The 27,846-nt window shown below is 40.8% G+C and overlaps 1 protein-coding gene across 1 annotated transcript in view; it reads left to right on the top strand.

The window, feature by feature from the left end:
- ndufaf2 (NADH:ubiquinone oxidoreductase complex assembly factor 2) overlaps positions 1-27,846 on the top strand; it is an 85,589-nt gene that overhangs the window by 34,350 nt on the left and 23,393 nt on the right. The window contains 1 exon segment of the mRNA NM_001292383.1: positions 27,699-27,788. Within this exon segment, the coding sequence (NP_001279312.1) occupies positions 27,699-27,788 (90 nt within the window).

Genomic DNA, 27,846 nt, shown 5'->3' with positions numbered 1-27,846 from the left:
AAATTAACTTAAACTCAGATTGTGAGATTGATATTAAAATACGTTTTAGTAAATTCCTTGTATTGAATAATTACACTTGTATCTGTAACTACCTCAGTGAATGCAATCAGAACATTTCAAATTATCCTAAGGTAGATTGAGAGTTAAAAATATTTAAAGCAAATTGTATTCTAGATTACAGCTTTGCTTCATAATCATCTTATTTTTGTTCATAATTTCTGAATTGTAATAAAATGACTATTTCTATTGCTGATATGGGATTTTTAATTTCGAATTGATTCTACATAAAGTTGTTAAAGTTTGGAGTATTTTGCTATTGCTACGTGCATACATTTTATTGCAGTGTAGTCAGTCCACATCACTTTTGCTATGAATTCTGTACAAAGTGTTAGTGGTACAGTGTTTTGTACTTCATCCAATTCATTCCAGATGAACTAACTGTTGTAAAGGCAAGAAATCACACAGAGAGCAATACTGGTGCAACATTGTCAGGTTCCTTTTAAGCCTTTAATTGCATTGTGGAGTCCTGGAGCTTAGAGTTTGAATACTCGCCTCGCAAGCAACCTGAGTTTGATTCCCAGGCAGGGCAAAAGCTTAGGCAACTTTCCTTACTCCACACCCCTCTGTTTACCTAGCAGTAGGAACCCGGTTGTGGATTGATTGGTGGATTGCTTTTCTGGGGGTAAAATCCCTTTTTTAAAAAAAAAGAATTTGGTTACTCAGTCTACGTGCAATTGGCTGCCGAGTTTCCTCCACAAAATATACGGTCAATTCACTTTAAAGCATATTCTGTGAAGCGCTTTGAGACGTCTCGAAAATGCAATAATATATCAAATGCAAGGATTATTATTAAATCCATTGCAGTGGACTTCATATTTTCAATTTTCTTGAAAGATTCTAAAAATGGACATGTATTGCATTTGGCCCTTCATTTATTTTTAATTTGTTTTCTTTTTAAAATCTACATCATTTTTTTCTGGTAGGAAAAATACGATATTTTATTTCTCTGAGGCAACAACTTTATTTCCTTTTGACTGAATATAGTATTAAATAAACACATCCGATTCAATACCTTAAAAACTTGTTGCTCTAAAATCTTGAACAAGCTGGCATTTGACGCTGTACTTTATGTTAAGTACGATCCATTTTCCACTAAGCATCTGTATTCTGATCCCTTGAGGGAAGGCTGGAGGATCAGTAAGGTCACATTTTCACTGTCATTCCCACTGAAAGGGTCAGTTAACATCACGTGACAATGTTATCTGTTTCTCCTTAGGTAGGGATACTGTCTCATGGGTTAACTCTTGCTGAGAGTGGAACCGTTGACATCGCTGTTGCACTTTTGCATAAAATGTTACAGCTGTTCTGATTTGGTTTATTTGTGTGCAGATCACAAGTTTATTTTATTGTTATTATATGCATAATACATTTCAGTTTAGAAAAAAATATTGTATTATCATGTCAATTTTAACTGGAGAGAGTTAATTGGTCTCCATTGAAATTGGGCAGGGGATTGGATCCAGATTTCCCACTCATTCCTCTTTGCAATGTCATGGAACTATTATTACAATTTTTCAAATGATTCCTGATACAAGGGAATGGCTTGAAGGGAATATTTGGACCATTGTGGAAAACCATCTACATACAAAATACAGGAGATGAACTGTCTTTTGGAAGCTGTTGAAAAACAAAGAGGGAGGGAATTGGTCAGTAGGGAGGATAGGCTGATTGAACAGACATTGCCTAGAAAGGTTTATCCTATTTGCCGGTAGTACTGGGAATCAGAAGGAATGAGGTTATCTACCTGTAACTTTTAAGTTAACCCTGGAGCATTTTTCCGGGGCTAATTGCACTTTTTCTAATGAGCAAGAATTAATATTCTCACTACCACTATTATTACAGAGATCATATTTAGTGCCTTTAATTAAAGTTGTGCTCTAAAATAAGTTCTCCACTCTGAGAAAAATTAGAAAATCCATCCTAAATAAATGTTGACAACTTTTCACAGTGAATGATTATTCACAAATTCAGAAGTAAACATTGAAACCTAGAGGAACAGAAGGAGTTTGGAGTAAAGAACTGGAAGACTTGGCACCTGTACTGTCAGATGTATGCATGTGCCAGGCTTAAAATAACATGACGAAAAGTACACGCAAGTCTCCTTAAAAGAATAAAAGTGGATGAAACTCCTTGAGAGAGAAACATGATAGAGAATCACTGGCTTGTATTTTGTGGTTGCCCAATTTCCATTCCATTTGGGTAGGCTTTGAGAAACTGGGTAAAAGATTTGCTAAATCACTGCTATTCCAAAGTAGAAATCCCAGGGTTTCTAAAGAGAATTGCAAAAACTATTCTCAATCTAAATACAGTATTTGGAAGAGACCACATCCAGGGTATGTAGAATGAAGGGATCTATGTAAATGCAAGTTCTTGTTAATAGCAATAATCCTTGCATTTGGTATGGCGCCTTTCATATCAGGAGGAAGTTTTAAAGTGTTTCACAGGATTTACTGCGAAGTGGGTTAACTGCATTTTTAGGTGAAAACAGCAGGCCAGTTGTGTGTAGCAATGTCACACAATCATCGATATGAAATTAACAGGGTTGCTTGGAACCCTGTACCGCACGCAGCTGGTGGCAATGTCTTTAGAACAAAGGAAGAAAAAAATCTGTCAAATGTTCAGAAGGGATGAATAACAATCTGGTTCTCTTGAGGTGTAGCAGAAGTGAATCTGTAAGTTGAATAGTTAAGATAGTAAAGGTCCTAAATTTGACTATAAAAATAGATTGATTCTCTTTGTGCAGAACTGTGCAGCATTTTAGCATCAATTTAAACACAGACATATTGTGTATGGAAATGTTCCATAGTCTGGTTTTAAGCACTAAGGTATTCATTTCTGATAATTAAACAACCTATCATTTTCGTAATGTGAGAGTTTTTCTAATGATTTGAAATTGTCTTTAAAATATGCCATAAGTTACTCTATAATTTCTGGTTCCAGTAGTCTCCGTGGAATAGTCCACATTAATGTTTCACTGGATCTGTAACTTCCCAACATTACATCTGCAATTCATGCCCTTGATGTCTTTTTCATCTCATTGCCCTCCATGGAGTGCCTCATTTTGTTTGCCTTTATAGGTTATATTTTATTATTTATAAAAATCGGATGAGCAACTACTTCCTTATTGTGAATTGAACTCCCATGTGTTTTGCAAATGACATTTTCCAACCTCGGAGAGCTTAACATATTCTTTCAGCAAGAAAGCTATGAAATATTAGGCTACCTGTAAAGAGGCTGTAAGTTTCAACGTTAGAAGGCTTTGCAGCATTCTAAAAGTGGAAAACCTTGGTTGGTTGGTTGGTTACAGACACTAGTAATAGAACATTACAGCTCAGAAAATCACAGAAGCCTTTGTAGGATACCATCTTTACTTTCATAAGTGTTAAACTTTAGTATAAGTGGTTTCACTATGCAAAGAAAATATTATTTGATTTATGATGCAAAACAAAAATTCAATTTTCTGAAGCGCTAAGTAAAAAAAAGCCAGGTCTTTTAACAAATAACAGGGTGCTTTGGTTTTATTTTGGCAGATTAATAAAATGCTTGTCTTTTTGGTTCCAGTAATCAGCATTCTGTAGTCTTAACTTGGGATTTGAGAGACTGGTATTTTACATTCCAAATATTCAATGTGACCATTTTGGATATAGAAATCTAGGCTCCCCAAATCAAATGACTAAATATGTGACCCGTGTACTCCCAGGGTAGGTAGTTACAGAGTACAGCCATACACATCAATGTTGTCAGTGTTTCTCCGGGTATTAGTCCTGCTTTGATTCCAGTTGGTAATACTCCAGTAGGAGAGAAAAAAATGTACCACTGACAGCTTGCAGGCATTCACACAAAATAGTCTTTTCCATGAAGAAATGTAAATTCAGAGCTTAAATTGTCCCAAATTAATGAAACCATTGGAATAACATACATAATACATACATACTGTATAACATAATGTAACACTAGGATGATTTGCCAATGTTTTATTCAGTTTGCAATAATGGAAGTAACCTGGCAGCAGTGTTTTCCAATCAAATGGTTACATATTCAAAATCCCAGGCTTGCTTGTCACTCAGGGTACTCAGTCTGTCACTGCTTGAGAGCAAGTTACATCAGTCCTTGGCTGGGCCACCAGTTGGGATGCCTTGTTGGTATGATTCTGCCTCACACAGAGAAGGAAAAATTGGCATTGTGTATCTTACCCACCTCCAGACACAACCTGATGGGTCATAGCAACGTGAAATTGGCCATAGTCACAAAATACTTTCCTGTCTTCTTAGCTGAACAAATATTGAAATAACCATGGCCACCTGTCCAGAACAAGTATCGTATTCCGGTGAGTACTTGATTATCGTTCACGTGCCAGTTTCCTAGAACTGGTGCAGTCACTCTGCATGATTTTGTTGACCAAAAAGGCAGTTGTCGTGCACACTAACTGGCATTTTAGATTTCTCATAAATCCTGGTGGTTAAGCCACTGTTTCTGATTCAGTTGCCACAGATGACAGAGGAAGCATCAGGCAGCAAAATGGGTTCAGCTGCAGGTAGCGTCAATCACACTGGGTCATTTTGCTTGCACGTTTTAGTCAGCCGGGTACCGCAAACACAACTTGCATTTATATAGCGCCTTTCACGCCGGACGGCATCTCGGAGCGCTTCAATGTAGTATGATGCATATAGAAACGCAATGCAATTTACTATTTATATAATGCCTTTCATGTCAGGTTGACATCTCAAAATGTTTGACATTGTTGGCTGGGAACCTGAGCTGGGGGTGGGAGCTGAATGGTTGGGAAGGGGAAAGATGACCGAAACTACGGTCAAATAGGTATGTCTTGAGACCGGCCTTTAACAAGGTGAGGGAGGGAGCGAGTTATAATAATAATCCTTGCATTTGATATAATGCTTTTTCACATCTTCTAGACGTCTCAAAGCACTTCACAGAATAGACTGTAAAGTGAATTGACCATATATTTGTGGGCGAAACGTGGCAGCCAATTGTGCACAGCAGTGTCCCACAAACAGTCGTGGATTGAAGTGACCAATTTTATTTTTGAAGGATTATTATCAGGCGTATGGAGTAAGAAAACTTGCCCAAGGTTTCGCCCCGCCAGGAATCAAACTCAGGTCTCTCGCTTGTGAGGCGAGTGCTCTAACCACTAAGCTACAGTCCTGTAGAGGGATGCCACAATGGTATTCCAGAGAATGGCGGTAGAATGGCTGAAAGCTTGCCCGCCAATGGTAGGGCGGATAGGACAAGAGATATGAAGCAGACATGTCGTTGTTTCCTGATTGAAGAGAGCAGCCAGGTCAGTGTGGTTGTAGGAGGTTTCAGAGATAGCATTGGATGAGACATTGAAGAATTTGAAGGTAGGAACAAGAATCTTAAATCCGATCCACTGAAGGATTGGGTGCCAGTGGAGCCAAGCAAGGAGCCAGAACCTGGTATGGGAGAGGATACAGGCTGCAAGATTCTGTGTAGTCTATATCCTGTGAATGGAAGAAAAGGGTGTTAGCGTAGTAATGTGTGGACCTGATAAGGCATGAATGAGAGTCTCATCTACTGCTGGGGAAGAGATCCTGTTGAAAGCAATTTACAGTGGAGAAAACAATTGCAGTGTGCTGGTTTTGTATTGTTTAGTTCAATTGTTGACAAAATACATTGGAATATAATTTACATTTATATAGCACCTTTCACATTGGAAGACGTCACAAAATGCTTAAGGTTTATTCTATTTGCTTGTACTTTTATTTATCTGCTTGTACAAGGATATACTACTTATTTCCCCTTCTACCAAAAACATGGGATAATTTTATGAATATCATCTCATGGTTCTTTAAAACTTTCAAGATATTGGAAAAAACAGAATTCTATGTAAATAATAAATATAGTTACATGTACCTGAGATTTTATATTGAAGATCAGGATTTTGAGAATCTCAAATTTTTCATCAAAACTGAAAATCTGTTATGCTGCCTCTGCTTCAACTCTGTGCACAGTCATTGTCGTATATTGTACTCTGATCTCTTACATATATCCCTTATAATAGTTTTTCCCTGTGTTGTCTTCTCACTGTATTCCCGGCACAGACTGCAAATGTGCATTATGTCAATCACAACTAATTTTATTTTCAATTTTCATTATGTTTATTTTTATTACCTCAGTTATCTGTAGTTATCATTGTTTTGCTGGTTGCCAAACTGCATCTTTATATCCTCTGTAGTCTCTATTATTCCTTTGAACAGTTAATGGTCTAACTGCCTGCATGATATGAAATGATATGACTGTGGCCTGTGTGTTTTCCACTTTCATTGTCATGCATTTCATTGTAGTCTTTGTACAGTGTCTAGAAAAATAAAAACTGTGGATGCCAAAGAACAGTAGCTGTTTTGGTTCCATTTACTCTTTATGAGGCTTCAAACAACCCTATTGTTATGTTTGCTTTACATTCATCAACGTTTTAAATGTCCTGGTAGGTAGGTCAGACCTGAAATAGTCACAAGAGGATATATTGCTCAAAATCTTGCTTTGTGGGAACAGAACAGCTTTAATGATGACTAAACTTCGACAGGGTTGACAGGCTAGTTAAGTATTTTGTATCCTGTTGGCTTTAAGTGCACAATACATACCTTCCTTTTTAGAACAGTACCACAGTTTTGTGCAGTGCTTCAGACGTTAATAAGAAGCGTGAATGCTGAATCTCGTAAGAGGACTTTTATGTTTTGCTGCAGCGCAAAATTTGTAAATTGTAATTTCAGGCAGCGAAGAATCAACCCCTCTGCCTAGAGTCTGTACACGGTCATTGATCTATATGCAAATCTTCTTATTGCATAAATGTCTTGCAATAGTTTTTTCCCTATGTTGTCTTCTCACTGTATTCCCGAGCCAAATATGTGCAGTATAGGTTATATGCTCTAAACTGCTGAGTGGTTATGGTGCCATTTTGGGGTGGGCAGGTATTTTGGTCTTTGCCATCTTGTAAGTGTACCAGAAAATAGTAGGAACAAGAATCAAGCCTCTTGCAATACAACCATTTGGAAAGATATCCTTAATCTTGCATGTTCTTGCTGTGGGTCATATTGTAACGAGAAGGAAGAGTATGTCGAGATAAAATGTCAGACCATCAAAAAGGATCAAAAAGTAATCCTTACTTATTCTATGTGTATACTACTGTACAGTGTTTGTATTTTATAGTAATTGTGAAAATCAAGGTAATATGAGAGAGGCTATGACTGTGTCCCACAGACAAATCAAATAAATAACATACACGCAGCAATGTCAATTAGTTTATTTTTTGTCGGCTACAAGCGTTGGATAAATATAGTATATCTACAGTGCATTTGGGAGATAAAATATGACCACATACCTAAGAACATAAGAATTTGCTAGGCAAAAGAAGACCAAGATCCATCTAGTTCGCTTTCCACCATCATAGCAATCACTTGACATGTGGTGTCCCAAACTATATAATACGAACTATATAATAAGAATAAACAGAAAGTGTAACACACAGGTGATACGGTGAGCAGTGAAGGTGCTGAAGATAATGTACCATCGGTAACCAAGCTTTCAGTCAGTTTGGTCTTAACCTCTGGCCCTGGAACTCCTGGCTCCATCTGCCTCCATCCCTCTGCCTTTCCCCTCTCTATCTGTCTTTAAATTCCACCTTAAAACCTACCTCATCAACTCACCTCTGGTCAAGCCTTCTCCCTTGTTCTGTGTCCACCGTAGTCTCTGTGAAGCACTCTGAGATTTATCCTACGTGAAAGGTGTTGAATAAATGCAAGTTGTTGTTGCTGAAGATGGCCATTGCAATTGTTATGACTTGCTGCCAGAATTGTGTCTAATTGGTTGTCTAAGCGCTCTGAGACGCCGTCCGGTGGGGCCTATATAAATGCAAGTTGTTGTTGTTGTTTAGCTCTCTCTAGTTCAACGTTTGGTTGGAGTGAAGTTGCTGAGAGAAGTTTGTTTGTGCAGTACTTTCTGTGGACAAGCTGCTTTCTGGTTCTTTGTAAAACGTCCGAAAGCAACAGAAATAGGATATGAAAATAATTCAGGCTGCTTGATATCCCATAGGGAAGGGGATTGCCATCCATGATTTATATTTTCTAGATGCAGTATACAATAGTTCCTTTCAAAAAACAAATTGTGATATTGTTGGGGTGTGGTGAGGGAAGGAAAATTTAAAGAACCAAACAAGGTGATCCTTCAAAACTGTTGGGTTTGATCGCCTCATCATCCTGGGTGATTTCAACCTGCACTTCAGCCCCTCCTGCTCCACCTCCACGGACTTCTCCTCCCTCCTCTCCTCGCTCAACCCCTCCCTCCACATCAACTCCGCCACTCACATTCATGGTCACCCACTCGATTTGGTGATCACCCGGGGCCTCAGTGTCTCGGATGTCATCATTACCGATAAGGCCGTCTCCGATCACCACTTCATCTCCTTCACCACCTCCACCCCCCTCCCTACCTCTACCAGACCCACCACCATCTTATGGAAGAAGTTACCCCCACATTCCCTAACCGCTGCCTTGGAGTCCTCTGAACTCCTCTCCCTCTGGCCTTCATCCCTCACTGACCCCTCTTCTGCTCTCACCCTCCTCCACAACACCCTCTCCTCCACACTCGACACTCTTGCCCCCATCACCTCCCGTACTGTCTCTTACTCTCGCTCCTCCCCCTGGTTCACCACCCACCTCCGCTCACTGAAGAGCCAGGTGCGGGCCGCTGAACACACCTGCCTCAAATCTGGCCTAACGGTCCACCGGCAAATCTGGCTGGACCTCCTCAAAACCTACCGCTCCACTCTAGCCTCGGCCAAGTCGTCCTTCTACTCCAGGATAATCCTGGAGGCGAAGAACAACCCCAGACTTCTGTTCTCTACCACATCCCGACTCCTCCGTCCACCCCGCCACCCCGCGCAGGTCATCTCCTCCAACCTTCACTGCGAGGAGATGCTGGATTTTCTTGAATCCAAAATCAAGGGGATCCGCTCCACAGTCATTGCCCCTCCAACTTCCACCCACCCCTTCCCTCCCACACTCCGACTCCTACCCATCCTCCCCTACACACCTTCGAACCCGTTTCCACACCCTCTGTCACAAACTTATCCTGTCCTTGAAACCCACCACCTACTCCCTGGACCCCATCCCCACTCCACTGCGTATCTCCCAGCTCCACCTCCTTGCCCCACTTCTCACAGACACCATTAACCTGTCCCTCTCCTCTGGCTCTGTTCCTATTTCCCTCAAAACTGCCACCATCACCACCACACTGAAAAAACCCTCCCTTGATGCGTCGCAGCTATCAAGCTACCGGCCTATCTCTAACCTCCCCTTCCTGTCCAAAGTTCTCGAAAGAGTCGTCGCCTCCCAGCTGCGCTCTTTCCTCTCCACCCATTCACTACTTGAACCCCTCCAGTCGGGTTTCTGTGCTTCCCAGAGAACGGAAACCACCCTGGTCAAGGTCACTAATGACATCTTGACCATCTGCGACCAGGGCTCCCTCTGCCTCCTCATCCTCCTCGACCTATCGGCCGCATTCGATACGGTCAACCACTCCTATCTTTCTCCACCGCTTGTCCTCCCACCTCAACCTTCAAGGCCCTGTCCTTGAGTGGTGTAGGTCCTACCTCTCCCACCGTCTTCATTTTGTTTCCACGAATGGTTTTTCCTCCGACCCCCGCACTGTCTCATGCGGTGTCCCTCAGGGCTCTGTCCTCGGTCCCCTCCTCTTCACCCTCTACATGCTCCCCCTCGGTGACATCATCCGCAGACATGGGGTTAACTTCCACATGTATGCGGATGACACCCAACTCTACCTTTCCTCCTCTACCCTCAACTCCACGACCACCGATGTCCTGACAGCTGCCTGTCCGACATCGAGTCCTGGACGAGAGACAACTTTCTTCAGCTCAACGTGCGCAAAACTGAGGCCCTCCTGATTGGCTCACGTCAGCGCCTCCGCACCTCAGGCGCTGACACCATCAGCATCCAAGGCTGCACTCTCCACCTCTCAAAGCCAGTCAGGAACCTCGGGGTCTGTTCGACCCTGAGCTGTCCTTTCTCCCTCATATCTGCGCCACAACTGGCACCGCCTTCCATCACCTCCGGAATGTCGCCAGACTACGGCACTACCTCACCCCTCACGCTGCTGAAACACTGGTCCACGCCTTTATCACCTCAAGGCTGGACTATGGGAACTCTCTCCTCGCCGGCCTTCCCACCACCTCCCTCCACAAGCTGCAGGTCATTCAGAACTCTGCAGCTCGTGTACTGTCCCGCACCAGGCTTCGCGACCACATCACTCCCACCCTCGCTCGCCTCCACTGGCTCCCCATCCCCCAGAGGATCGAATTCAAGATCCTCATCCTCACCTACAAGGCCATTCACGGCCTCGCTCCCTCCTACCTCTCCGACCTACTATCCTCCTACTTACCTGCCCGTACCCTCCGTTCCTCTGGCTCCGGTCTGCTCCACATCCCCCGCCCCAACCGCCCTACCATCGGTGGCCGGGCCTTCAGCCTCTCAGCCCCCAGGCTCTGGAACTCCATCCCCCAGTGCCTTCGCCGCCTCCTCCCTTTCCTCCTTCAAGGCCGGTCTCAAGACCTTTCTCTTCAACCGTGCCTTCAGCTCCCCTCTCGACTCTCTACCCACTCCTCGCTCCCTCCCTTTCCTCCCCTCACCCTGACCATTTCCCCCCTGCTCGGGTCCCAACCCAACTGTCCAGCGCCTTGGGACATCCTCCCGACGTGAAAGGCGCTCTATAAATGCAATCTTGTTCTTGTTGGGTTGGAAGCTGAGAGGGTCTCGAAAGTCAAGCAGATTCCAGATTTTTGATTGAATCATGGAAAGTTTACAGCACAGAAGGAAGCCATTTGGCCCATTAAGTATATTCTTGTGCTCATTCCCCACTGGAGCTATCCGCTTAATTCCCCATTTCCCTGCTCTTTCCTCATGCCCTTTAGCATCTTTCCTCAAGTATTTAGTATCAAGTATTATCTAGTTGTCTTTTAAGTATAGACTTGGCTTCACCAGCCATTTGTGGTAAGGTATTCCACATTCTTTCAACCATTTTTCTTGTCATTATTTCATTATTGTCTCCAACCAGTGGAAAAGTGTATCTCTATTTAACCTAACAAAATAATTCATAATTTCAAAAACGCCTATTAAATTCTTCAGTATTTGAATAACAACCTGATAAACAAAATAATCTTTCAAAAATCTCTAATTTCAGTGCACTTTTTATTTCTTTGTTTTACTGCAGCAGTACATTTCTGTCTTGCTTACTTGTATTTCATAAAGCATTGCGAGGCACAATGCTTCCAAACCATTCTTACTTTTTACAGAGTTTGTGGAAAGTCTGTTAGAGTTTTGTTGATTGTAAGTTGCATCAGAGTATATGTAGCTGTTTCTGTTTGTAGTCCCTTACCTCATTGCATTTTTTAGGGAAGTTTCAAGAACAGCCAAAACACAGTGCTCCAAAATATCTTTTCCACTCACAGTCGCAATGGCAAGGCCATAGGGAAGATTCTAGGCAAAACTCATTTGGCTGTTCTGTATGCTCCAGATACAGTAATCTGAATTTAATAAATGCGTCAGCTTATGAATAAATAACAGCTACAGCACAATATAGAAAGTAAATGCTCTGACTGTTTTTGAGCATTGCATATTGAATGATTAACTTGTGAAGCATTCCATCCACTGGAGATTGATTCAGGAAGGCCGATTTGTTGTGATGGCCTAGTTTCAAACCACTGTTTGCAATGTCAGTCAGTGGTATGACAATGAGCAAAGATTGTAAATGGATATATAAACCATATTTATAGCCAAATAAAAATGCTGCACTCTCCTTACTGCAGATTCATGGGGGACCAGCAAATGTGTTTTTGTTTTTTTCTTCTTTTCCCCGCGGGGATGTGCCTGGCCTCCGCTCTATTCCTCCCCAATAGCACAGCTGAGCCTGGAAAAGTGGTGTGTGGGGAATCGCAGGAGGAAACCATGTACTACGTCTTCATGGGACTTTGGGCTACTCTGGCAAGATCTTAACTTTACTGACAATTAAATGCCTCTTCTGACTGTAATGAACTTGTGGAGTCCTGTAGCGTATTGGTTAGCGAGAGGACCCGGGTTCGGCAAAACCTTAGGCAGTTTTCCTTACTCCACACGCCTCTGTTTACCGAGCAGTAAGTAGTAACCCGGTTGTTAATCGATTGGCGGATCGCTTTCCATGGTTAATAATCCCTTCAAAAAAAAATAATAATTTGGTCACTCAATCCACAACTGCTGTGTGCAATTGGCTGCCAGGTTTCGCCCCCCAGATATATAGTCAATTCACTTTACAGTATATTCTGTGAAACGCTTTGAGACGTCTCAATGGTGTGGTAAGGCGTTGTACCAAAGGCAAGGATAATTATTATTATTATTATTATGAAGTATTAAATGCCTCTTCTGATTGTAATGGACTTCCCATCGCAAACCAAGGAAAGTTTAAGTCATTTTAAAAGAGTTGTAAATAAAGAGGTCAGAGGATTTGCAACCAGAACAAAAATACAAGAATTGCATGTAGTCTTCGGTGACAGTAAAAATCACAAATGCTGTATTCAAGATAAAATGTAATTTTCTATAGAATCAGTATTTGTCTACAAGACTTCACAATAGTGACAACACTGAACTTGGATTCCACTTTTGATTTGCCTTTAGTCTGTGAGCTAACCACACCTGGCATCGTCCAGCTCCACTATCCCCAACAAATTGACGTTTAAGATCCTCAACCTCACCTTCAAATGCCTTCACAGCCAAGTCCCACCCGACTTCCTTGCTCTCTTGTGATCCCATTCCCCCGCCCATCCTCTCTGGCCTCCTTCACACCCCACCATCGTCAGCAGGGGGGCTTTCAGACACTTTGCTCCACTTTCTGGACCTTTCAAACCCTCTGCCTTGCCTTTTCTCTCTGACTGGCCTTCGGTCGTCTTCCCTGTACCTAGTTCACCTAGTTCAGGCACCCACTCAAAATCTGTAAGGAGCTTTGAGAGGTTTTTCTACATGAAAAGTGCGTCTTAGTGAAAATTGTTGTTGTTGATTTGTTTCAGGATGTTGCTGGGGGAGTGCAAAGGTGCCATTTTTTACAATAAGACACCAAACCAAAGTCTCATCTACCTGTTCAGATGGACATTAAAAATCCCATGACACTATTCAACGCGAAAAGGGAAGTTCTTCTGGTGTCCTGGCCAATAGTTCTCAAAATTGAATTGCTCATTCAACTTATGGTTACCTTACTGTTGCAAATGATTTCTGCGTTTGCCTACAAATAGTCTCACTACAGCAGACAGCAATTGTGAAGCATTTTGTCACATTTTGCTATGAAAAGACATTAGAAGTCCTGTAGCTTAGTGGTTAGAGCACTCACCTCGCAAGCGAGAGATCTGTGTTCAATTCCCAGCAGGGCAAAACACTGGGCAAGTTTCCTTACTCTTGTTTACCTGGCAGTAAGTAGCAACTCGGTTGTTACTTGATTGGCAGATCACATTTCCGGGGGTAATAATGCCTTAAAAAAAATAATTTGGACATTTAATCCACGACTGTTTGTGGAACACTGATGTGTGCAACTGGCTACCGCGTTTCGCTCACAAATCATAGTCAGTTCACTTTACAGTATATTCTGTGAAACACTTTGAGACATCTAGAGGACATGATAAGGCGCTATATCAAATGCAAAGATTATTATTTATTGTACAAAAAGGCTTTTTGCAATGGCAAGTTACTGCGGCATATTCAAGTCCAAAGTGCCACTTTTTGTAGATACGTTCAGAGAGAAAAAGTTTTAGGTTTCTTGATCTGTTATGTAAAATCTTTTTTCTTCCCTCCAAAGAAATAAATAAAATTGGAGAGGGTTTTTTCCTCTAAAATGTAATAACCAATTTAAAAAGCCATGTTGTAAAACAAACCAACTGACACAGATAGCAGGTGACCAGAGGTATTGCATTCTATCAAATCATATGACTTTTGGTACCAGACTAAAACATGAACCTTTCGATATAATTGACAGTCTAGTAGAGTGCTAATTAATAAGCCATATTCCATATTTATCAGTAGCAACATTCTTGAGCAGGCCTATTCATGAATATCCAAAATTAGCCAGAAGTCCACAGGCTTCCTTCAGTGAGATAACCATGTCAGGAATAGTTTTACTCTGTGTACCTGTATCAACTGGGAATTAGTTTACAACAACATCAGCTTGAACTTATATAGCACACACCACACAGGGTAGCGTCTCAGAGCGCTTAACAGTGGCGGAGCCTGACTCCAAGCCGGGGAAAGGGTCCAGGTGGCCGTAAACATGGTGGAAGAGGAAGGTTTGCAGGCGGAACTTGAAAGAGGGGAGAGAGTGGGCAAGGCGGAGGGATTGAGGGAGAATGTTCCAGAGTTTTGGGCCAGCGGCTGAAAGCACGACCTTCGATGGTGGGGCGGAGGATGCGAGGGACGAGCAGGAGGCCGGTGCCAGTCGAGCGGAGGCGCCGGGTGGTGGATTGGGGAGTGAGGAGGTCGGAGAGGTAGGGAGGTGCCAGAGAGTGAAGGGATTTGAACACGAGAGTGAGGATCTTGAAGTGGAAAATATTAGTTTAAAAATATTTTGCCTTAGATCTTTAACAAATAAATGGTTTATACCAGGGTCAATCGCAATCGACTTCTTGGAATGTCAAGAAATGGCCAAACACCCACACCAGTCCAGGCAACTCCATACCAGAGCTCCAATAGCTTCTGAGTTGCTGTACCCATGGTGCAGCCATAAATGAAGAAGAATTCAATGAATAAAATGTATTTGTTGGCCGACCCTAACGGTTGCCTATACACAGTAAAACAGTTTCCCTTTCTTATAACTACGTCTTCTTGCATTGGAACTAAGAATGTTACACATTTTGTTGATGCTGCAGTATTCTCTTAATGGTCTATCCTACTTGAATATATGTTAAATTACAGCAGTACTTTGAAGGAGGACAGACGTATACGATCAGAGAACCTAGTTAAACAATAAATCTCAATATAGAGCAGGATTAGTGGGACTTGATAATAAATCACTGGCCACTCTGTCACCTTGAGTCAATGTGTGACAAGGAGCCAAGTTTTTTTAAAAAAATGTAAATGAGGTCTTACAATTTTCTTTTAAGTTGTGTAACTTTCTGTTTGTTAATAATATACTTTAAAAGGTTAACACAACTGTTTATTGCCCCTCGATGTAGGGTTCACTGGTCACCCTGTGAAATATCTGTTGAACCACCTGAACGCAATGCAGGGTTTTAAGAAGAGTCAAAAATATGCGATATTAAATGACGTTGCAATAATTCTGCGAATACTTACTCAGTACATTTGACTTCAAATGCTGTAGTACATTTAAATACTCAATCTATTTAAAGGAATCTGCTTGGTGATTGGGTGAGTCACTATCGGCAGGCGGGCCTTCTGCCACTCTGCCCCCACCCTCTGGAACTCCATCCCACAGTCCCTCCATCTCGCCCCCTCCCTCGCCACCTTCAAAACCCACCTCAAGACCCTCCTTTTCGACCGCGCTTTCGATCTCCCTGCTTCCCCACCTGCCCTCCACCCTCCCCCACCCCGACCCTCAGCTCGGGTCCGTAACTCTGCCTGTCCAGCGCCTTGGGACGTCCTCCCGACGTGAAAGGCGCTATACAAATATAATTTTGTTGTTGTTTTTGGTGTCATACTTCAGGCGAGTAACCAGTTAATTTCACTGTAAAATACCACACTCTAAAGCTTTCTCATTTTAATTTGTATTTCTGTAGCCAGCGCTTTTGCATTCTAGTCTAGAAAAGATAACAAAGTAATGTAATAATAAAGGACCTATTTTTTAAAAAAATCAATTTTATTTGCAGTACACATTTTAAATCAAATGCAGTTTTAAGTAAACCTATCTTTTGGGTCAAAACAAATACTCCAGTCAGTCAACAATTTGACTGACCCCTATTATTGCTGGATTGAATTTGGATTCATATAATCTTTTTTAATGCAATACAAGCAGTTAGCTTCAAATTGTTTTTACCAGAACCAAATATAGTTACAGAGAAACCATAAAAGTGCATTAATGTAGATCAAGCTCTGTATGCTTATTCCCACAAGAGGTAGGAAATGAAGGATTAGACTGATCTCATTGTGGTTAAGAAATGCAGCAAATCAGATCACTAAATTTCATTCATTGGTCAAATGAATTTTGTTCAACGTAAAAACTCAACTGAGGAGAAAATATCTGGTGATTCGCGACTCCATAGAACATTATGGTGCACAGAGCCACTAAAGGTGAAAAAGAATATAAGTACTGTATTTTAAAATAAGGTGAAAATGCTTGAACGCATTTTAAATGCAACTGAGTCACAATGCAACACAGGATTTCTTGAATGTCAAATTAAACAAATATCAGCCATGTAATTCAAAATACCAGCAAGAATGATCAAACTAAGTTTTTTTTCACTGGTGGGAGTGTATTATCATTCCTTATGTCAGTGATGAGTTAGAATGGGATTTATTGTGAGTGAGGATAGACCTAAATACTCCCTCTTACTGATGAATATTGTGTTCTCCAGCAGTAAACAATAAATCAGCATTCAAGAGTTGTTGAAAGGCAATAGTAATGACAGTACCATTGCTCATATTTGAGATGGTTAAGTGTGGTTACCATAAATACACATTGCACAACATGTAGAAATAACAAGAAAAATTATGACTACTAAATGTCTGAAATAAACCCAGAAAATGATGGAAACGCACAACAAATGAATCAAAGCTGAATAAGGAAACTATGTTAATGTGTCATTTCTCATGTGCTGATTAACCTGCTGTGTATTTCCAGCATTTCCTGCCTTTATTGCACAAAGTGTAGATAAGGCATTTAACAATTTTGTATATGCATAAAGATTTGAATGTAAATTCCGATAGATCTGACATCCATTTGACAAAGCAGCCAAAGAAAATCCCAATCTCTGAATTGCCTTGATATTTGAGGAGAATGCAGATTTCATTGTGGAATTCTGTACACCAGAAACAACAAATGTTAGTCTTATCCTCGAATTCCTCCAGATTTCCCCAAACTTACTGATCTCAAATTAGTCTTGTTCAAGTATTCTTGTGGTAGAGTTAGGAAAGTGTCTGGGAGAGTCTATGCTTGAGCATGTCTCCTCACATGGCAATACACGATTAGTCCTATGATTCTCTCTGGAGATGTCTGCTTTCAGCACCATAATATCTGAGGTGGACATCATAGGTAAGAGTATGAAAATATACTCATACACATTTTAATACAAAACAAACTTTTGTACTGCAAATTTTGGAACAGATTACTTTGTTATCTTGCCTTTAGAAACTTGGATTGATCCTTTAGGTTATGCTTCTTATAAATTCCTTTGTACCCTGAAGTACATGCATATTGGCATAATTTAGAATAATACTTTTACTGCATTCGTATCTTGGAAATTTGCTGTATATTGTAGAACTGTATGGTGTAGGTATCCAAATCACGTATTTAAGATTCAGTCTAAATGATGTGGGTTATAAAAAGGTCGGAGACTAGTCTCCTAGCCAAAAAGAATGTATTTCAAGGTTCAGACTGCATGCTGCATTAAGCATATCGTGAGTAGCAGAAAGTCATAATGTTTATGACTGTTGTAAAAGTGCTGATGTTTATGGCTGTTTTTAGCCCTGAGCTTCTGAAAACTGCAGTAAGTAAATTACCACATTGACTGTGTAAATAAATTACTTTTTTCAGAAATGGACTGTAAAGTGTGTCTCCATGTGGGGGGAAGGTGGGGGTGGAGAGTCAGCAGAAAGTTTGCAATGTGGGAAAGAGGGCTTGAAGTTTCAGTACTGTAGTTTCTGGTTGAAATTAATGGTAAAATATTATCTTGAGGAATTAGTTGCAATGCTAATAAACATTTATAGTAATGATGATCTTTGCATTTGATATAGTGCCTATAACCCGAAAACATCTCAAACCACTTCACAGGTAATTGCTATTAAACATGGTGATTGTGTATTTTGTCAATGTGAGAGCCAGTTTGTACACAGTAGTATTCCACAAAGAGCCATGAAATAAATAATCTTCTTCTTCTGGGGGATTGTTGGCAGGGACATCAGAGTAAAATTCCTTATCTTTTTGAACAGTGTTATGGGATCTGAGTCATTGTGTCACCACCTTCGCTATCATTCCATTTTAAAAGGTTTAGCAGTAATTACAAGGAGAGGGCATAGTCCTCAATCTTGTCCACTTTGGATGAGGAAAGATGAGATGGTCCATCAAGCCTTCTCTTTCCAGAGTTGGTATGTTGCTACTCAAATATGGACACTTTCATATCTCTCTCCCAAACTCATTTAATCTCTTAATAATTTAATTTAATTTCCCATAAAATATACAACAACATGCATATATGAGGATCTCAGCAGCCTGTGGTGTGAGACAGTGGCGGAGCCGGGCGATGTTGCGGAAGTGGGGGAAGGCAGAGCCGGTCATGGCACGGATGTGGGGTAGAAAGGACAGTTGAGGATCACTACACTTTACAGTATATTCTGTAAAGTACTTTGAGACGTCTTGAAGACATGATCAGGTGCTATATCAAATACAAGGATTATCATTATTATTGCTACTTATGCTCTATTACTAAACTCCCAAATGCCTTTCACTTGGCTCAGCAGTGCTTCCAGTTTCCAAACTTGTTTGCGCTTTTGAGTTGTTCTTTTCACGTAGATAAGAAATCTTTTGCAGAGAAAAAGGAAAGGGAGTACAATCTAAATGTGAAAGAAAATAACCTGAACAATAGTTTCAGATACACCAAGGCAGCAGGGTGGAAGCCATAGGTTCAGAATTGTGAAGGGCTATTTTAGGAGAAGCATCAGAAAAGATTTATTTATAGAGGATGATCAACAGCTAGGTCAGTTTGCCAGAAAGAGTGGCCGAGGCCAGGGCACTGAACTCATTTAACAAAAAAAGCGCTTGATGCTCCAATGTGAAGAAAATGGGTGGGTATTTTGAAGGAGGAAATTGGATGGGTCGAAGGGCCTCCTTCATCCATTCAATCTTTCAATCTTATGGGGAAAGAAAATATGCCCTGGATAATATCTTTTGCTATGTGGATTTTCTTCAATAGCAGGTACATGATTTCTCATAATATATATTGTGAACAGAAATCTTGACCTTTGCAGATGGCTGCATTTTGCATTTTTATTTTCTGTGTTGGTGGAAGTAGATTCAGGCGCAGCAAATGTTTTCTCATGGGTGTATTTTGTGATTACTATATTGCTGTGAAAAGACAATGGATAATATGATTATTGTGTGTTGAATATTCATTCCATAGCGCATCATCATTTATCACTTTATCCAGCAGAAAGAAAATGTGGCAATATTACTGTGTGTTGAATATTGCACAATATATCATTGTTTCATTACATTGTGACACCTCTACATTACATATAGAAACCAATTGCAGTAAAATGCATACTTAAATTAATTTAGCCACACCAAATACTGCTGTGTGCCTACGGCTCCTGTTATCAATCTTCCCACTATCTGTAATGAAATCTAAGGTAATGTATACCTGTGCATATTGCCCAAATCACACATACGACTGGGTTTGCAAATGTACTTTAGCCATATGGCACTGGGGTAGAATCTGAAATGCAGGTTCTCGTGAGATTTTGTATTTTTTGGTTGGTGTTTTAAAATATGTTTACAGTGTATACATTGAGTGTGTTTTTATTAGGCAGCAGTCACTGGTGAAGAGAACTATAAACAGGGAGCAGTGTTCTGACATTTGAATAGAAATATATTCATCTCTCGGCAGTTTGAGTTCCACAATTATGTTGGTAAAAACTGTATCTGCTTTTATTCATGATATTTAACATTTGTAAAATAATACAGGTTAAACCGCTATATATTATAGGCAGGACAGACTTCTTATTCTTGCTGATTTTTCCACACAAGAAAACAAATTTGAAAGTAATGTTGCTGTCTCTATTGGGAAGATTACTGCCATTCTGATTGTCTTTGTGCTCTTAAAAAAATTATTATTATTATAATTATTATTATTATAAAAGATTCCTGTATCTTAAAATTGGAATGTGGCTAGACCTGATGCTGTCTATGCAAATATTATCTTATTCCAGCGTCAGCATTGAAAGGTTACTGCAATAATACAATCTGACTTTGTGTTGTGATACGTAAATATAGACATTTTTCTGTGATTTTGTACCTCTGATACCACTTCTCCATTGTTACTTTTGTTACTTAAGCCATGTGCTTGTTCTAATAATAATAATTTGGTCACTCAATCCACAACTGTTTGTGGAACACTGCTGCGCGCAATTGGTTGCCACGTTTCGCCCCCAAATGCAGTCAATTCACTTTACAGTATATTTTGTGAAGCACTTTGAGACGTCTCAACGATATGATAAGGCGCTATATCAAATGCAATACTGTTTATTGTTGGGAAATCACTCAACATAGCTTCTGTATTATTCTAGAATAAAAAGCAAGTTCTTCTATTTTAAAAAAATCTAAATAATTTTCAAAAGCCCACATTCCAGGTTGCAAACAGTGCAAGTTCTCAGTATATTTTGAGTTTATGCACACAAATCTTTGTCGTTTGTGCATGAAGTAGCAAAATAAACAGAGTACCCAGTGTTTTTTATAATGTATTCCACACCATTCATTAATCACAAGGGAGATCCAGGTGAAGAAGGTCTTTTGGTTCATTTAATCTCATTCTTCTAAAATGGTGTACTAACTCTACAAATTAAGGCAATTTATGTTTACTCTATGTATACTAGTGTCAGGAGGGGTCCCAGTATGGATCCCTGAGGTATCCCATTCGCTATTTCAAAAAATAGCTCCCCTCTTGAATAGCCTCTGATCATGTTCCTTCAGCCAGTTATTAATCTGTGTTCATGTTTTACCCTCAATACCCACTGATACCTTGTACAAGAGTTCTTTTGTGTTACTTTTAGCACTGGTCTTTTTGGAGTGTATTATTACACTGTATTATTACGCTTTATTACCCTACACTGTACGTTTTCCATTACCAATTTGAAAAGTCTGAGATTAGTCATGCAAGATTTAACCTCTCTGAAGGCTGTCATTTTACTATATTTATGTTAAAGTGTATATTGAATTTATATTACCCTCCTACCACTACCCTCCCTGCACTCCACCCCTCTTGATCCTAACCCCAGCTCGGGTGCACATCCTTGATTGTCCAACACCTTGGGACATCCTCCCAATGTGAAAGGCGCAATACAATTTGTTGTTAATGTTGTTAGTATTACACTATGGCGTTTCGCGGAAGGTGTTTCGCCCACAAAATATACAGCCAATTCACTTTACAGTATATTCTGTGAAGTGCTTTGATACGTCTCGAAGACACGATAAGACACTATATCAAATGCAAGGATTATTGTTATTAGAATTATGTGATCAACAGAATACAAGAATAGTTTTGTATTCCGCTTTTTTTCTCGATTCTTACCCTTTCTCTCCTGGAGACATCCCCTCTTGCTGATAAACAGAACCTCCCATGGCCATTCATTCTGTGTATGCCCGGATGGTGGAGGGATGGGAGGCCACAGCTGGAGGTTGATCTGCCCGCACATGTGTCCTTTCAGCAGGGGATCACAGGATAGCAGGGAGTAAAGGAAACCCTGGCTAATTAATTGTTTTCTTCTCCCTAACCCTGAGACAATTGTAAGATGCCCACTCAATTATAGCATGAGCACTGCTGCCCCAACTCAGATTGACTAATGACACAGAACGGTGATCAAATCTCTAACCTTGCTGATTTGCATGAAAACATTCTCTTGCTGTTGTCGCTGACTGAAGCCTTTAAAGGAATCTAAGAGCACCGTGCATCCATTCAGGTTTCCTGCGGGTATTGCGTATTCTATTGAACTATTATGGTGATAGTCAATTGAAGAGCTTTATTTTACGAAATTGAAAGGGTAACCATGGATAGCACAGAATGAACCTTTTTAACGAATGGAATTGGGGATGCGTGCACAAGAAGTGAATTGTATCCAGTAGCCTCTTCACATTTTTCCGTGACAACACTTTGAAAAACAATCTTCAAAAATGACTCCCAGAGTTTGAGAGTCCAAACCGCTCTCGGTGTAACAACCCTATGCAACAATTCAGCCAAGGCTGAATGCTGTGGAGGAAGGAAATGAAGGCAGGTGCTGATAGTGCCAATGAGAGTTTTTATTGCTGGCTTGAAAATGGTTATGAGCTGCTGCACCTAAAGAATTGCACTGTCTCTATCACCCTGGGAATCTGGCAACAATAGTGGTCCCTTGAACAAAAATGTGCCCTTGTTCAGCAAATGCATCATATGCAGTGGTTATTTATTACATTTTGAATTAAGAGTGTGTTTCTGTATAGAAGAGAAACCAGTTACGTAACTATTTGTCCAACTGTCCATGAACAATAACGTGTTACTAATGTAAAAGAACTCTTAGAAATTTCTGGAGGAAAATAATTACAATTGCAAGTAGACATTGACACAAACCTCTTCATACTGTGGTTTACAAATGCATGTGGTTGTATACAAACCCAGCTGTCAATACCATTCTGTGCATCTATTTTACCATTAATGGAAGTGCCCTACGTGTCCAGATGCTAAGTGTTGCGGCTGTGAGATAGGGATGTTTTAACAAAATGTAAAGGCTCTCCGTTTCCTGCCTTTAAATGTTTGTACTTTGTCTCCATGAAAAAATAGACAAATTTACTCTTGAAAAATAATCCCATTCTTCTTTTATACAGAAGACTGATTATAGAAATGGTGATGAGTTTGCAGTTCTATTTGATAAACATCTTTCCCCATCATTTTATTTTTTTCTGGGGGTGTCTTGTTTGGTCAGCCGGCTGTATAACACATGTAGAAACTCATTACTATGCTTAAGAGTATCCAAACCAGACTGCGAGTTTCACATATGTATTCCACTTATCCATGGAAATTTCCCTGTGTCCGGAACGGAATGCACACTCTCCCTAGAGGCACCACCCTTCTTGTCAATTCCAGAGAATATTGAGTGCAGATTGACATAAAGCAAGGCTTGGGGACCCCACAGTGTGCATTGGTTTGGGGTATTGCTGGAATTCAGCCAGCTTAAACCGCATAGAAGCACTGTCATTGAAGCACTGTCTGACAAGCTTCCTGCTGCTTGTCCAGCTAGGATCACTCTACCCACTAGGGTTTTGGCTTACAAGGAGCTGAGTGGGAAGAATCTCTGCCTCCAGTGACAGGTCTGGCCCTCCCAAGTCCTGCCAACGAGCTAGGCTGGCTGACCTGTCATCCACAGTGCTCTGGAGTACTGAAAGCCCACCTGGCTCAGGAACCACACTACTGCCACAGAAGATTTATTCCATTCCGACATTCCTTTGCCAAGCATTTGACCTTGAAGCTACTTAAGCACCAAGGAAGTATTGCTTACCTCTCCCTCCCCCCACTCAAGTTTTTTTTAGTTATTGCAGAAAATAGGCTTCCAACTTAAGAATGAATTTAAGACCATTTCCAAAAATTCTGCATGATCTTTCAAGTCACTGTATTGATATCAGCAACATGAGGTACAACAAACAGGCTTTGGATATCTACATAACTGCAGTAATTCTGATCAGATTGATCTCTTGGTAAAAAGACGTCAGCAAATTTATCGAGACCTTTCTCTTCGATTGTGCCTTTGGTCGCCCTCCCACCTCTCTGCCTTCCCTCACCCCTATACCACCCCTCCCCCATGCTCGGGCCCTGACACCTGACTGTTCAGCGCTTCGGGATGTCCTCCCGACGTGAAAGGCGCTCTATAAATGTAATTTTGTTGTTGTTGTTGAGTAGCTGAGTTTTATGGTTGTAAGGTGCCAGATTTGATTCCCAGTTTGCTGATCTCAGCCAGAGCAGAATTAGAGGTGGTACAGTTGGCCTCAACGCCCAAGTTAGGGTGGGGAAAACAGCTTCTGACTGCTATCCAGCCCAGCCCTAACAGAGATCTATATATATGGATTCACTGAGGACAGAATTAAGCTTGATTATGAAATTAACATCCTCTGCCCCCCCCCACCACCACCACCATGCTAGCAATTGTTGACACTTCCTGTTCAGGAGCACACATGAATAGTGGATATTGAGTGAGGAACCAAAGGGTAAGAAGAGCCCAAGTTTCTGTATCAACAACAAACAAAAAGTTATATTTGTAGAGTGCCTTTCATGTCGGGAGGATGTCCCAAGGCACTGGATGTATCCTGTAAAAGAAAAAAAACAGGCTTACATTTTCAGGAAAGAGGGAAGAAAATCAACAAGAGGCAATAAATGAGAGTAAATTCGAAAGCAGATGATTGCTCCCTGAGACTTTCAGCGGTGGACTTAATAGATCACATTCAGCAATCTTGAATATACAAGTGTAAATGTAGAACTATGAACATCACTTGCCCCAAGTGCAAGAACTTTCTCTTAAAATTCCAAAGGTCACAGATCCAGAGTGGATGACATGCTCAGTGTACTTTTTCTGATGTTGCGTGTTTGGCTATTTTCGCCAGCAGGCACTATTCTCCCAATTGGATGCTGAATACTGATTTGGAAGCAGATTGTGAACAAACTTCCCCCAATGAGTAGGGAGTAGTCTCCAGCAGCTTTTTGTTTCCTGGACTAAGCATCTTGAGCTGATGAATTGACTCACTGTCCTCAATTCCTTCATTTACTGTAGAACTTGGTGGTCCTTGCGCGATAGCCATAGTAACACTACTCTCCTGATGTCATCTGAAGTGCTGTGAAAATTCCCTTGGATAAAGGACAAAATAGTGCATAGTGCCTGATAAAAATGCTTTGGCAGGATATAAAATAAACAAATGAGGACTAATGAAAGGCCAATGTATGTTCTTTTAATTCAGCAACCTTTTACTGGCTCCAAACGGACACCTCCTGAGCAGTAATTCTCAAATTGATTACTATGTACTATGGTAATGATTGCAATTATTCATTAATAAATTAGGAACTAAGCAATGGTGGAGCTAATTGTTTGAACATTAGCAGTGTTGAATTACAGTGAACATGTTTGGCCTGAGCCCAGAGAAAACAGTTTCCGAACAAAGCATCTCTTTAGGAAGGGTCTCCAATTGTAAAAGGACAATTTCAAGCTTGTGGTACGACCTGTATAGGATAAAGTCAGCTATAATTATAATAATCCTTGCATTTGACATAGCGCTTTATTACATCATTGAGACGTCTCAAAGCCCTTTACAGAATATACTGTAAAATGAATTGCCTGTATCAATCAAAAAAAGCAATCAATCAAAAATGTTTTGATTGATTTACTGTATATTTGTTTGAGGGCATTTGAGTGGTCAAATGCCCCCTCGGTGGTCTCCCCTCTCTACAATTCACAAAATTCCAACTAATTCAAAACTCTGCCGCCCGCATTCTCACCTGCACTGAACTCTATACCTTCATTACCCCAATCCTTATCAAACTCCATTGGTTCCCTGTCACAGTGGATCGATTTCAAGATCCTCACTCCTGTGTTTAAATTCCTTCACACCCTGGCAGCCTCCCATCTCTCCAACCTGCCCTCTCCCAACCTGCTACCTTCACTCGACTGGCTCCTGCCTCCTCCTTGCCCCTTGGAACCTCTGCCCCACCATCGGTGACTGTGCTTTCAGCCACTACGCTCCGAAGCTGTGGACCTCTCTCCCTCAATCCCTACGCCATGCCCCGTCTCTCCCCATTTTCAGGTCGCGCTTCCTCCCCGTGGCTCGGCTTAGGGCTCCACTACTAAGCGCTCCGAGAAGCCTCTGCCGTGAAGGGCGCTATATAAATGCAAGTTGTGTGAAATGCGACAGCCAATTGCCCACAGCAGTGTCCCACAAACAATGTTTTTTTTAGTGATTTTGCATTGGCAGCAAAAATACCACAGCTTTTATAAACCAAATAACCTGTGAGCAGTTGTAAATGAAAATCGTTAAACTATATATTTTAGGTGAGCGTATATGTAGCTCAATATTTACTTCTTTATAAAAATACTGTACTTCTATATTCATAGGAGGATGGTAACAAAGGGAGGAAAAAAGCCAAATGCTTGCACTGTAATGTTACAAATATTGGACTGAAATAAAAACACATTGGTTGCTGAATTCCACCTATGTTGCTATATTCAGTGAAAATAGCAAAAAAAAGATTCCTGATTTTTTTTAGNAAAAAGCATCAGCTTTCCTTGGTTAGTAATACTGTACTCTCACTTCTGGAAAAGAAGTTATTGGTATAAGCCCATGACAGAATTTGCTTATGGTCTAGGCTGGGAAGTCCTTCATTCTCACAGTTGACATCTCTTTGATGAGGAGTTGTACTCTACGGTACCCACATGTTGCTGACGTTTTTAACGCTTGTGAAGATTGAACAATTAAAATATATTTCAGGTGGTCAAGTGGATGCAAAGTGGTGTAAGGAAAACTAAAGATTGTCAAGTGTATGCTTTTTTTGAGTCTACTGAATATATCTGTGGTATAACTAGTCTAATTGAAATGTGTTTGGTCTTTTTTGTATTAAACTATGTTTTTGCTTTTAATGTTGTTTCTTTTAACAATAAAAACATGCACATGGTCAACATTTTTGTTTGTTTGTCAGTCTGGGAAAGGCCAGGGAGTGTTACAAAAAAGAATAAGGATGTGGATGGTGGAGGGATGGCAATAAGGAATAAGGAAGACCTGCCCCCTCCTGGGAAAGAATCAAACAAAAAAGAGGGACCCATTGATTTGAAACTCACTCCTACCATTAAAACAAACACCGACAACAGCAACAAAATTACATTTGTAAAGTGCCTTTCACGTCGGGAGGATGTCCCAAGGCGCTGGACAGACAGAGTTACAGACCCGAGCTGGGGGTCGGGGTGGGGGAGGGTGGAGGGCACAGGCGGAAGCAGGGAGATCGAAACCACAGCCAGGGAGACTAGATAATGGTTGTGCGCTCAGAGTCCCTGACTTGCTTGATATTTTACGTTTCCCGAGCACTGACATAAGAATGTTATCAGTCTGGGGTACCAAGCACTCAGTATGTTGGTCCCCAACTGCAGAATTAGCACTGAACTGAAATAAAACATATCTGAAGACTGCACTCTCAGCAGGGAGCTGTTTCACACTTTCAAGTCTCGTATGTGACTAAGATAACCACAACTAAAACTACGGGATCAATGGGTTAAGCACCACGTATCCTGCTATATAAACTGTAAATGGAATGTGTTTAGGTTCAGTTACTACTTTGGGACGGAATACAATAGATACATCTCAGTTGCCATTCTCTGAGCCAAACTCTGTTGACTTGCTATTTGCACTTTGGGGTCAATTTCAATGCATCAAACGTTTCTTGGAGCCCTTTTGCTTTGCTTCATGATGAATCAACCCATGTAAACCAATCCTTTCCAGGAGAACAGGATTTTACACAAAATTATTTCTTGAACTCCTTAGCGCTTGCAAGGTAAAATAAATTGTTCCTCTTCTCCCCCTTTTTTGGATCAGTACTGCATATACTGAAGTGAAAATATTGTTGTAATGAGAGGGGAGGGGAAACTCTCTTTACATTATCTGTGTGTTGATATTTCGACACTTGTTCTTTGTTTCAGGTCAGTCTGTCCGTGAAAAGAGAATGGTAGAACCTGCCCACTCAGAAGAAGTTGAATTTGGAATAGAAAATATTCCCACTGAATGGGAAGGTAAGAGAATACACGGATCCCTCCTGGGTGAATGAATGTCCATTCAGACTCATGGTGA

Source organism: Callorhinchus milii, unplaced genomic scaffold (assembly GCF_018977255.1).
Source record: "Callorhinchus milii isolate IMCB2004 unplaced genomic scaffold, IMCB_Cmil_1.0 Scaffold1, whole genome shotgun sequence".
NCBI classification, from domain to species: Eukaryota; Metazoa; Chordata; class Chondrichthyes; order Chimaeriformes; family Callorhinchidae; genus Callorhinchus; species Callorhinchus milii.
Note: the sequence above shows the minus strand (reverse complement) of the source record. Positions and strands in the feature narration are given on the sequence as shown.